Raw genomic sequence first — 12,009 nt, 5'->3', positions numbered from 1 at the left:
CAACGTTTAAGAAACAGTTAGACATGTACATGGATGGGACAGATTTGGAAGGATATGGAACAAATGCGGGCAGGTGGGACTAGTCTGTATAGCCGGGGCATTGTTGGCCAGTGTGGGCCAAAGTTTGGCCGAAGGGCCTGTTTGCACGATGTTAGTCGTACTTGTGTAGACTTTGCTGCATGTTTTTTTTTTGTTATCGACGCGTTTTTACTTCCACTCAGGGTGACCAGATCACTCTCCCACTCACTTGTCGCTGTCGCTGTCCCACTCACTTGTCGCTGTCCCACTCACTTGTCGCTGTCTCCCCGGTGCCCCTTGCTGGCGACTCGTGTGTTGAGCCGGGCATCGCCCCGGGCCTTGGCCCAGGCTCCTGTCACCGCGCTCCCGAGAGCGCCCGCGCGGCCGTTGTCATGGAGATGGCGGCAGGGGCGGCAGGCGTGGGGATTCACGGCAAGTGCAGCGGCAAAGTTGCTGCTCCCGGACCACACTGACCCTGTCCTCAGCAGCGGACCCGTCCCTCCCCTCGCCTCCCCCACCGGTGAGACGATGGCACATTTACTTCCAGCTAGTTTGTTGTTTCTCTTGTCTCTGCAGAATGGGTCCAAGTGAACACAACTTTGGTTCCTTGTGAACAAGTTGCAGGCGCTGGAACAACCATGGGCCCGAAGTCGGGGTGAAGGGATCATAAAATTCCTCATCGGCGAGGTCGAATTTCTTACACTGTTGAACCATTCCCATCAGCAGTGATTGTATCGCTCACTTTCTTGCCTGTGAAAAGGGCTTCAACGTGAAGCGTTAACTGTTCAAGAAGGAACTGCAGATGTTGGAAAATCGAAGGTACACAAAAATGCTGGAGAAACTTAGCGGGTGCAGCAACATCTATGGAGCGAAGGAAATAGGTAACGTTTCGGGCCGAAACGTTACCTATTTCCTTCGCTCCATAGATGCTGCTGCACTCGCTGAGTTTCTCCAGCATTTTTGTGAAGCGTTAACTGTTTCTCTTACCGCAGATGCTCTCTGACGTGCCGAGTATTTCCAGCATTTTCTGTTTTATTTTAACATTGCCTAACGTTGTCACCCCATCTCCTTTACAATTTAACATTTAATCTTTAACTTTCTTTCCTAACCATTCCTTTTAATACACGCATCTAATTTATTTAGTTGTGCTTTTAAAATTAATTACTGTCAACTGTTCAAGTGAATGGTAGATCAGCAGTTATTTCAAGGGGAATTATCAGTTTTATTAATAGGGGTCTTTACAGTATTTATTAATAAGGGGTCTTAAGAAGGGTCTCGACCGGAAACGTCGCCTATTTCCTTAGATGCTGCTTCACCCGCTGAGTTTCTCCAGCATTTTTTTCTACCTTCGATTCTCCAGCATTTGCAGTTCCTTCTTAAAAAGTTTTATTAATATGAGGTGTTACCGATCAACACGATTTTGTCTGTGTTTTATGCTGCAGTTGGGTTCATTGTCTGCGGGAAAGGAATAGTGGCTTTCTATTCTTAAGTGGCATTACATTTTGAAATCTGTCAGCGCAACCTCTGAAGCGGTTTTGACGTATGGAATATAACAGATCTCCAGACTGATTTAACCAGCTCCTGTCAACCTTTCTGATTGAACGTACCTATGTATTGACTTTATCTTTATTTATTATATGCCTTTACATTATTCCCTAATTTCTTGCTGGTTTAATTTTCTTTTTTAATCGGGTTTAATTATTTTCACGTTGTTCCTAATATTTGTAGAGACTACACTGTTCCCACCAGTTTTTCCTGACCATCTAACTTTCACCCACATACAATTTTTCCAGAACTGCTCATCCGCTTAGCTTACTTATGAGTGAAACTGCATCATGACGAATGGCAAACACAGCACCAGGACATCATGAAGCAGATGGCACCACTCAACCCCGAGTTGGAGCGAATGCCATAAATAGATAGATAGAATAGAATTTCCATACCCAAGTATGTATGTACCACCCCCTCCACAGGTACCTTCCCCTGTAACTGCAGAAGATGCAACTCCTGTCCCTATACCTCCTCCCTCGACTATGCCCAGGGACCCCGACAGTCCTTTCAGGTTAGACAGAGGTTTACTTGCCCCTCCTCCACCCTCATCTACTGTATCCATTGTTCAAGATGTGGACTTATACATCGGTGAGACCAAACGCAGACTGGGCGATCGTTTCGCTGAACACCTTTGCACAGTCTGCCTGAACCAACCTGATCTCCCGGTTGTTAAACACTTTAATTCGCCTTCCCATTCCTACGCAGACCTTTCTGTCCTAGGTCTTCTCCATTGTCAGAGTGAGGCTAAACACAAATAGAAAGAACAGCATCTTATATTTCACTTGGGCAGCTTATAGCCCAGTGGTATGAATAGTGATTTCTCTAACTTCAAGTAGCCCCGGCATTCCCTCTCTCTATCCCTCCCCCACCCAAGTCGCACTAGCTTCTCGTTTTCATCTAACAAACAGCTAACACTTCGATTCTCCAGCATCTGCAGTTCCCTCTTAAACAGCTAACAATGGCCTGTTTCCTCGATCATCTTTACTTTTTTTGCATATTCATTGTCCTTTATCTCTCTACATGATCGCCTATATCTCTCGTTTCCCTTATCCTTAACCAGTCTGAAGAAGGGTCTCGACCCGAAACATCACCCATTTCTTCTCTCCAGAGATGCTGCCTGTCCCGTTGAGTTACTCCAGCTTTTTGTGTCGATCATCCATACTCGTAAATCTGGAATCATTTCTTGTATTCTGACCTTGATAACAAGCAATAGTTTAAAAATACAGAGAATAAAGATTACTTTTACCATGGATACTTTCTCAATTGTCATGAGATATTGAAGCAGTGAACGTGTCTTCACTCAGTTGAGCCGACTTTGTTATATTCTGTGTATTGCAGGAGTTCAAGATTTGCAGTGTTCTTAGACTAGCTTGTCACAGTTTACAATGCCACTAGTTGAAAAGCAGTATGCAAAAAGGGCACAGCCCACTCTGCAGGAACATGGACAAAATTGTGATTTTCCACAGTCTAAACAATTTCTGAGACCAACCACTCGGTAAGTGTTCATTGAAATAACAGCTATGTTTTAATGGATTTATATATACATGACGGTACTGTTAGTCTATAAATATCTCTCGAATAAAAGAGGTAGAAACAGTGGTTACGTTTTTTGTTCATATGTTTTATCACATGATGGCATGATTGCAAGTTTCACGGGCAAAAGAAAATGCTGAATTCAATTGTGGGACTTCACAGCATGAAATAAAACATGTTTGAATGCAACAAGACACAGAGCATATTTAAGCATGGGTTGATATATGTCACAGATTTGTCAAGAAACAGGGCTTTGACCTACCATGTTTATGCCAACCATTAAGGGCCATCTACACTAATTCCATTTCTGAGCACTTGGTCTATATTGCCTTCTTTGCCTCGGAGAAGGTGGTAAGTGATATTTGTGTCATATTAGTGCCATGTAATCATCATTACACAAAAAGGTCCAATTTCCTACCCTTACCATTCATCGGATTACCTTTGCTGAATTAGTCACAATCAACATCATGGAATCCACCACTGATCAGAAACTCAATTGAATCAGCCGCATAAGTATTGAGACGGATCAGATGCTGTGATGAGTAACTCCCCTCCCAACACCCCAAAGCCTTTTTTTTTTAACATTTATAAGGCAGAGGGCAAGAATATGTGCCATATTTGGCACTCTGCTGCTGTGCCCATCCAGTTCACTTATTAGAGTACATTGGAATTTCTTGGCAATGAAATACCATATGTACAAATGGCTCTAAGCACATAACCATATTGTAGCAGTTAACAATTTAGGTTGAGGTTTATTATTGTCACATGTACAGTGAAAAGTTTTGTTTCGCATGACATCTTATCTAAGTTCCGCATGGTAGGCTGCTCTGGTTAGATCGCATGGTATCCAAGGAGAACCAGCTAACGGGACACATAATTGGCTTCATGGAAGGAAGCAGAGGGTGATGGCGGATGGGTTTTTTTTTGGACTTGAGGCCCGTGACTGGTGGTATGCCTCAGGGATCGGTGCTGGGCTCATTACTGTTTGTGGTTTATATCAACAATTTAGATGAGAACTAGACCAAGTGCAGACCCGTTGGGTCTGTTTCCCCAACAAGCGTTTGCGGGGGGGGGGGGGGAAGCTGCGGCATCACACTCACACTAACCACCCCCTAAACACACAGGTGGACGGAGGGGGAGATGGGTGGAGAGAGGGGAGGGTGAGAAGAGGGGAGAGGGCGAGGAGGAAATGGGAGAGATTTGGGAGGGAGAACGGAGCAGGGTAGGGGGAGTGAGAGGGGGATGGGAAGGGGAGGAAAGAGGGGGATGGGAGAGAGTGGGGAGGGAAGGGAAGGAGGTGTGGAGAGGGGTAGGGGGGTGTGGGAGAGGGGTTAGCGGGGAGTGGTGGTGCAAGAGAGAGGGGAAGGGGGTGGGGGAGATGGGGGTGAAGAGGTGGGAGAGGGGGTGGGAGAGGGGGAGGAGGGAGGAGGGTGGGGGGGGGAGAGGGGGAAAGAGTGGGGAGGAAGAGGGCGGAGGGGGGTGGGAGAGGGAGAGGGTGGGAAAGAAGGCGTGGAAGGGAGAGAGGGAGGAGGGGGAGTAGGAAAGGGAAGGGTGGAGGGAGAGGGTAAAGAGGGTGGAGGGAGGGGGGAGGAGAGTGGTAGGGGGCAGGGGAGGAGGATGGGATGGGGGGGGGAGATTGGAGGGGGGGAGGAGAGTGGGGAAGGGGACGGGGGGTAGGAAGGGTGGGGGGGAGGGGGAGGGGGTGAGAGAAGAGGTGGTGGGGAGAGAAGTGAGGTAGGAAAGGGAGGGGGAGAGGGGTAGTCGGGAGTGGTGGAAGAGGGACAGGGGGAGTGGTGAAGAGGGACAAAGGGGGGGAGAGGCGGAGGGTGGGGGGGAGAGAGGGGGAGAGAGGAGAGAAGAGAGGGAGGGGTGGGGGAGGGGAAGGGTGGGGTAAGTTTTGTTTGAGGGTTTTTTTTTTTGAGGAAAGGGGATAGGGAGGGGTAGGAGGGTGTGTGGAAGGGGGAAGCGGGGGGTAGGGGAAGGTGTGTGGAGAGGTGGGGGAGGGGGCGAGGAGTGTGGAAGGGGAGGGAGGGGTAGGGGGGGGTAGGGGGGTGGTGATTGAGGGGGAACAAGAGGGGGGATAATGGGAAGGGGTGGTTGGTTTGCGAGAGGGGGGCTGGGGGGGGGAGGAGGGGGAGAGAGGGGGAGAGGGGGATGGAGAGGTGAAGCGAGGGAAGGGGTGGGGGGAGGAGGTGAGGGGTGATGGGGAGACAGGTTCGGGGGGAGGGGGCGAAGGGAGAAGGAGGAGATGTGGAGGGAGGATAGGGGAAAGGATGGTAGTGTAGGTTTTTTACGAGAAGTGTGGGTGGAGATGGAGGGGGGGGCGATGGGGGAGACGGAAGGGGAAGGGGAGGGAGGGGGGGGGGGTATGGGATTGTGGAGAGAGAAGGAGTGAGATGGTGGTTAGGGAGATTGGGGGTATTGGGGAAGGGGGGGAGAGGACGGCGAGACGAGTGTAGGGGAATGGAGGGGGCGAGGGCGTAGAGAGGGGTGGTGGGGAAGGGGGGAGTGGTGGCGACTAGGGGGGGGAAGAGCAGGGGTGGGGAGGAGAGTTGGGAGTGCGAGGGATATACTATAGCGAGTCTGTGGGAGAAGGGGAAGAAGGAGGGATCGAGGGGGAGAGGGGGAGTAGGGGAGTGGTTTGTTTTAGAGGGCCAGGGTTCTGGTTGAAGAGGGACAGAGGGGACTTGAGGCCCGTGACTGGTGGTATGCCTCAGGGATCGGTGCTGTTTACTATTTGTGGTTTATATCAACAATTTAGATGAGAATATACAAAGTATGATTAGTAAGTTTGCAGGTGACACTAAAGTAAATGGTATTGTAGATAGTGAAGATGGTTTTTCAAAGTATACAACAGGATCACGATCAGCTGGGCAAATAGGCCTTGGAATGGCTAATGATGTTCAACACAGATAGGTGAAAGGTGTTGCATTTTGGGAAGTCAAACCAGGGCAGGATCTTCAAAGTGAATGGCAATGTCCCCAGGCTCTCTCCGCTTTTCGCAGCCCGCTCGCTTGGCTCCCCTCTTCCTCTCCCCCCTCCACCTCTCCCCCTCATCCTCCCCCTCCTCCCCCTCTCCTCCCCCCCCCCACTTTACTCTCCCCTCCTCCACTCCACCCACCTCCTCCTCCCTCCTTCTCCCCCCTCTCTCTTCCTCCCCCACCTAATTGTTCCTCTCCACCCCTCCCCGTCTTCCCCCCTTCATGTCTCTCCCCCCCCTCCTCCCCCTCTCTCTCCCCCCCTCCTCTAGACTACAACTCTCTCACCCCCCAACCTCTCCCTCCACCCCTCTCCCTCTACCTCATCTCCCTACCCCCCCTCCTTTCCTCTTCCCCCTACCCTCTCCCCACTCTTTCTCCTTCTCTCCCCCTCCCGTTCTCTCCCTTCCCCCTCCTCTGCCCCCCTTCCCACCCAACCCCCCCCCCCCCCTGCTGCCCCCTCCCCTCCCACTCGAACCCCCTCCTCTCTCTCCCCCCCAGCCTCCTCTCCCTCTCCTTCCTCTTCTTCCCCCCCTTCTCCCTCCCTCTTTCCTTCCCCCATCTCTCTACCCCCTCCTCTCTCACCCCTCTCTCTCTCTCCCCCTCCTCTCTCTCCTCCCCCTTCTCCCCCATTCCCCTCTCCCCTCCCCTCCCCCTCGACCCCCCTCCTCTCACCCCCCCCTTCTCCGCACTCCCCCCTCTCGCTCCTCTCACCCCTCTCCTCCACCCCCTATCCTCTCCTCCCCCCCCCCCTCCACCTCTCTCCCTCCCTCCCCTCCCCCTCACTCTCTCCCCCCTCCCTCTCTTCCCCTCCTCTCTCTCCACCCCTCTCACCCCATTCCTCTCCCCATTCTCTCCTCTCCCTTCCTCCCCTCTCTCCATCCTCCTCTCTTCCCTCTACTATCTCTCCCCCCCTCCCCCCTCCCCACCCCTCCCCCCTCTACCCCCTCTCTCTCCCCAACTCTGCCCCCTTCCCCCCTCCACCCCTCCCTTTCCCCTCCCTTCTCTCCTCTTCTTCTCTCCCCCTCCTTTCTCCCCTCTACTCTCTCGCCCCCCTCTCTCCCTGTCCCCTCCCTCCCCATCCCCTCCCCCCTCTATCCCTCCTCTCTCTCCCCTTCCTCCTCTCTTCCCCTCGCTCCTCCTCGCTCTCTCCCCTTCCCCCCCTCTCCTCTCCCTCCCCGCCCTGTGTGTGTGTGGTGTGGTTTGTGTGTGTGTGACGCCGCAGCCCCCCCTGCAACCCAACGGGTCCCCTGGTCTAGTTCCCTTTAAATTCATCAGGTCCCTTTATCTAAACTCTTATAAAAACACTGGGGCTTCATTCCTATGCTTTCTTAAACATAGATAATACTGCTGTGAGTATAAAAAAAAGTGAATTGCAAGTGTGTTTGAGTATTAAATTAAATTTAATATCATTAAATAGTCTGGAAAATCTGCTAGTCCGGCACTATTAGAGAACCCAAGGTTTAGATGAAGAGAGATTCTATGTTATGAAGTGACTTAGTGTGAGGGCATCTCTTTTACAATGGATAGTTTGTTGAAGGTTAACAATAGCACTCTTTCTCCAAAAGTTTCTACAAAGCTAGGTTGTAGAAACCGATTCATGGCATATCAAGTGAGAGACTGAGGAGAAAGAGTTGAAATGAACTTAAGAAAAATGTTGACAGAGGTAAAAAAAATTGAGGGTTTGAGTTGCTTTGCAAAATGACGTTTCATAATGTCAAGAGTTAAGAGTGTTTTATTGTCATATATATGAAACAGAATAATGAAATTCTTAGTTTCAGCAGCACAAAAGGTTTGTAAACATGGTGCTTAAATGTACATGGCATAACCAAAGTAGTTTGGGGTTTAGTTGGTGTTTGTAGTGCTCAATCGCCTGATGGTTGTTGGAAAAAAACTGTTCCTTTGAGGAGGTAAAAATGACGATTGATAAGAGTAGGGCAGTGAATGCTGTTTACGTAGATTTTAGTAAGGCATTTGGCAAAGATCTCATGATAGACTGACCCAGAAGATTAAGGCATATGAAATACACAGTGACTTGGTAGATTAGATTCAAAATTGGATTGGCCTTAGAAGATAGAGGATTGTGATGGAGGTGTGTTTTCTGACTAGAGAGCTGTAACCAGTGATGTTAAATATATTCACATTAGTGATGATAGAGGTATTTCGACGGGCACATGAACACACAGGGAATGTATTGATACGGATCACTTGCAGGCAGATGGTTTTTTAATTTGGCATCATGGTCGACACAGATATTGTAGGGCAAAGCGCCTGTTTTTGTGCTGCACTGTTCTATGTTCCATGTAAGTGTGAGGTTATCCACTTTGGTGGCAAAAACAAGGGGGCAGATTATTATCTCAATGGGGTTAGGTTAGATAAGGGGGAGGTACAGCAAGACCTGTGTGTCCTTGTACACGGTCACTGAAAGTTGGCGTGCAGATACAGCAGGCAGTGTAGAAAGCTAATGGAATGTTGGCCTTCTTAACAAGAGGATTTCTATGTTTCTATTATCTATGTTTCTATGTAAGATTAGTTGAAATTTGCTTTAAATCATTGGGACATTTTTATAGACAGTCCATCTGAAAAGAAGGCAATCTTTACCTGAGTATCGAAATAATGAGTCAGTACTTACACCAACATTCCTGTTGGTTAATCAGACTGCTGGGGTTGATTCAACAATCCTTAAAGAAAGTGCTGATGAGTCCCAAAGAAACCAGTAATTGTTTTAAACAGTCTTAAGATGTTTTAGATGCTTGCATACACATCTGGGAAATCAAATGAATAAGGTTATCTTTGTGATAATTCTATTTTAAACTCATTTTGTAGAGTACCACCAAGAAAAGAACGAATAGCAGAAGCAAGTCGTTTAGAAGTAAGGCAAAGGAGTCTGAAAGTCAGCAAAAAAGTCATTAATGAGTAAGTACCAATATTTTAATTAACAAGGTTTGTTATTTGAAATATCTTCAGCATTTTTAAACAATGTTTTAATGAAAGTACGTTGAGCATTCAGGAGTAGCAATTTTGGAACCAACATTTATTGTCCATCCCCAATTACCCTTGAAAAGGTGGTGTTGAGCTACATTCTTCATTTGCTGTAATTATCCCAATAGTGTTGATGGGTAGGTTTCCCCAATATCTTATATGTGTCTGTGTCAAATAGCATTCCTAAGAAGCACTTTACAAATTTACTAGGTTAAAGCCAATACATATGATGATAATGATAAAAAAAATATGCATATCCTAATGGCACAACTTATTTCCAAGTAGCTGCAAGCAATCTCTCACTTTTTGCTAAGTGACTACATTGAAACATATTTATTAAATTTGATGCAAATCCATCTGAATAAGCCAGCAATGATATAACTTTGGATAGCTTTGAAGATAAACCCAAAATGCTGGAGTGACAGCGGAACAGCCAGTTTCTCTGGAGAGAAGGAATGGGTAACGTTTCGGGTTGAGAGACCCTTCTTTAGACTTTGAAGTTCTCCAAAGATGCACTGGTAGAGTTATGTTAAATTTTATACTTCGCAGAATATCGAGCAATAATTTACACTTATGTAATCTGTGTATATATTAAAGCCATAGGTAAAACTTGTCAAAGTTAAAAAATGTAATTGATTTGGTTTAAGACGTTTGGTTTAGAGGTTTGGTTTAGAGAGAAAAATTCTTGATCTTAAGCTTAAATAGCTGAAGAAATGCTTATGATGGGTGAGGAAATAAGGATGCAAAATCGACTAGAATTGAAGCAGGACATCTGAAATTTGAATGGAGATAAAAGAAATATGCAAGATGGTAAGATGCAGAAGGAGATACTAATATTGGCCTAGAAATTGGTGGTTCATGTGTTGCAGAGGATTTGTTTTGGGTTGCGCTCAGTTTGATCAAATAGGATACCTGAGATTTCACCCTGAAGTGATGATGAAAAAAGTGGAGCATGGAAATGATGGTTGAAAATTGTACAGGAAGCTAGTCAATCACCACAGTCTTTCCAATATTTATTCGAAGAAATTTCGACTCAGTTATAATAAAACGAATTTGCACTGCTGTATTGTGCACATTCTATAAAAAAAACATCATCTTCCAGAGAAGTGCAGAAATTTGCATAATTCTCTGGTGAACTCCACCATCACAGAGGCAGGGGCGGAAATCCTGGGGGGGGGGGAGGTCAAGGGACACACGTCCCTCCTCTGTTTTGAGAGGTGGGGGACATTCCCCCCAAGTTTTTGTAATCAGGATTTTAAAACCCGGTGAAATCTCCGCTTTCCGTGAGACAGTGGGGTGGGACTGCTGATCGAGGGCGCCGATTGGATGAGAGAGGCGTCGGCCAGCAGGCAATGGGGGCGGGACATGACGAGTCAGCGCAATCAATGGAGTAGGGGGGTGGGACTGAGGATAGAGTGCGGTGATTGGAGGAGGGAGACGTGCCAAAACACTCTCAGCACAGACCTGCGCCTCATCCACAGCCAGGATCGATCCCGGTTCTCCGGCGTTGATGGCCAGAGACGTCGGGAGTCAGACGGGAGCTGTACCCCCAGGCCCACTGCCAGCGTAGAGAAGCGGTGCAAAACCCAGCTCAACTCTGCCTGTCCCGGCCAGGTTAACCTACAGCCCTGCCTGGACTTGCGGGAAATATGGCCAGCGCGGAGAAGCAGGGCTGGTGTCCCGGCGAGACAGGCAGAGTTGAGCTGCATTTAGCACTGGATTGTGCCTCCGAAGCCTTGCACGTGTGTGTGAGTGTGCGCATGCGCGCGCGGCTGCCAAAAAATTGTGTCCTCCCCTGTCCCCCGGTCCCCTCCATATTTTGACAGCGATTTCCATGCCTGCACAGAGCCATGGTTTCATGCCATTTATATTGCTCTATGAAATGAAGAAATTACTAAGCATGCAGGATACAGCTGGGATAATGTAGCATAAGGACTGAATATGGCCCAATTGCAGTACTGAAGATATGCCCTAGGGTCAGCCACACTTCTAGCCAAGTTGTTGCAGTAAAGCTACAAAACTGGCAATGACCTGTAAAATGAAATGACCAGTTCACAAAAAAAATCACTGCCCCACCATTTCCCCATTAGTCCACACTCAATTGCCAGCAGCATGGTCAGAAAGATCATTTAACCAAATACTGACCGACATCTACCATAAACCCACTGACTGCCATGGCTATCCGGACTACACTTCTTCCCACCCTGCTTCCTGTAGGGACTCTATCCCCTACTCCCAATTCCTCCGTCTACGCCGCATCTGCACCCAGGATGAGGTGTTCCAAACCAGGGCATCAGAGATGTCCTAATTCTTCAGGGAACGGGGATTCCCTTCATCGACTATCGATGAGGCCCTCACCAGGGTCTCCTTTATATCCCGTAGCTCGTATCTCCACGTACCAAGGGCAGATTCCCCGTCCTCACGTTCCACCCTACCAGCCGTCACATACAACAGATAATCCTCCAACGTTTTCGCCACCTCCAATGGGCCATATCCCACCACTGGCCATATCTTCCCATCTCCTCCCCTTTCGGCTTTCCGCAGAGACTGCTCCCTCCGTAACTCATTTGTAAATTCGTCCCTTCCCACCCAAACCACCCCCTCCCCTGGTACTTTCCCTTGCAACCACACGAAATGCTACACTTGTCGCTTTACCTCCCCCCTGGACTCCATCCAAGGACCCAAGCAGTCTTTCCAGGTGAGGCAGAGGTTCACCTGCACCTCCTCCAACCTCATCTATTGCATCCGGTGTTCTAGGTGTCAACTGCTCTACATCGGTGAGACCAAGCTCAGGCTTGCCGATCGCTTTACCCAACACCTCCGCTCAGTTCGCATTAACCAACCTGATCTCCCGGTGGCTCAGCACTTCAACTTCCCCTCCCATTCCGAATCCGACCTTTCTGATCTGGGCCTTCTCCATGGTTAGTGTGAGCCCCACCGCAAATGG

The 12,009-nt window shown here is 48.5% G+C and overlaps 1 protein-coding gene across 2 annotated transcripts in view; it reads left to right on the top strand.

The window, feature by feature from the left end:
- Positions 1–381: 381 nt before the first annotated feature.
- Positions 382–12,009, top strand: part of ttc29 (tetratricopeptide repeat domain 29) — a 323,363-nt gene continuing 311,735 nt past the window's right edge. The window contains exons 1-3 of one of the 2 annotated variants that reach the window (XM_055646422.1): positions 382–538; positions 2,908–3,064; positions 8,907–8,996. In XM_055646422.1, the coding sequence (XP_055502397.1) occupies positions 2,955–3,064; positions 8,907–8,996 (200 nt within the window). In that variant the 5' untranslated portion in view covers positions 382–538; positions 2,908–2,954. Of the gene's footprint in view, positions 539–601; positions 838–2,907; positions 3,065–8,906; positions 8,997–12,009 lie in introns of those variants that run through there. The other variant, XM_055646429.1, reaches the window with a different exon arrangement.

The sequence above is a fragment of the Leucoraja erinacea genome, chromosome 1, assembly GCF_028641065.1.
Source record: "Leucoraja erinacea ecotype New England chromosome 1, Leri_hhj_1, whole genome shotgun sequence".
NCBI classification, from domain to species: Eukaryota; Metazoa; Chordata; class Chondrichthyes; order Rajiformes; family Rajidae; genus Leucoraja; species Leucoraja erinaceus.
The sequence above is the reverse complement of the archived record's forward strand: the minus strand, read 5'-3'. Positions and strand labels throughout refer to the sequence as shown.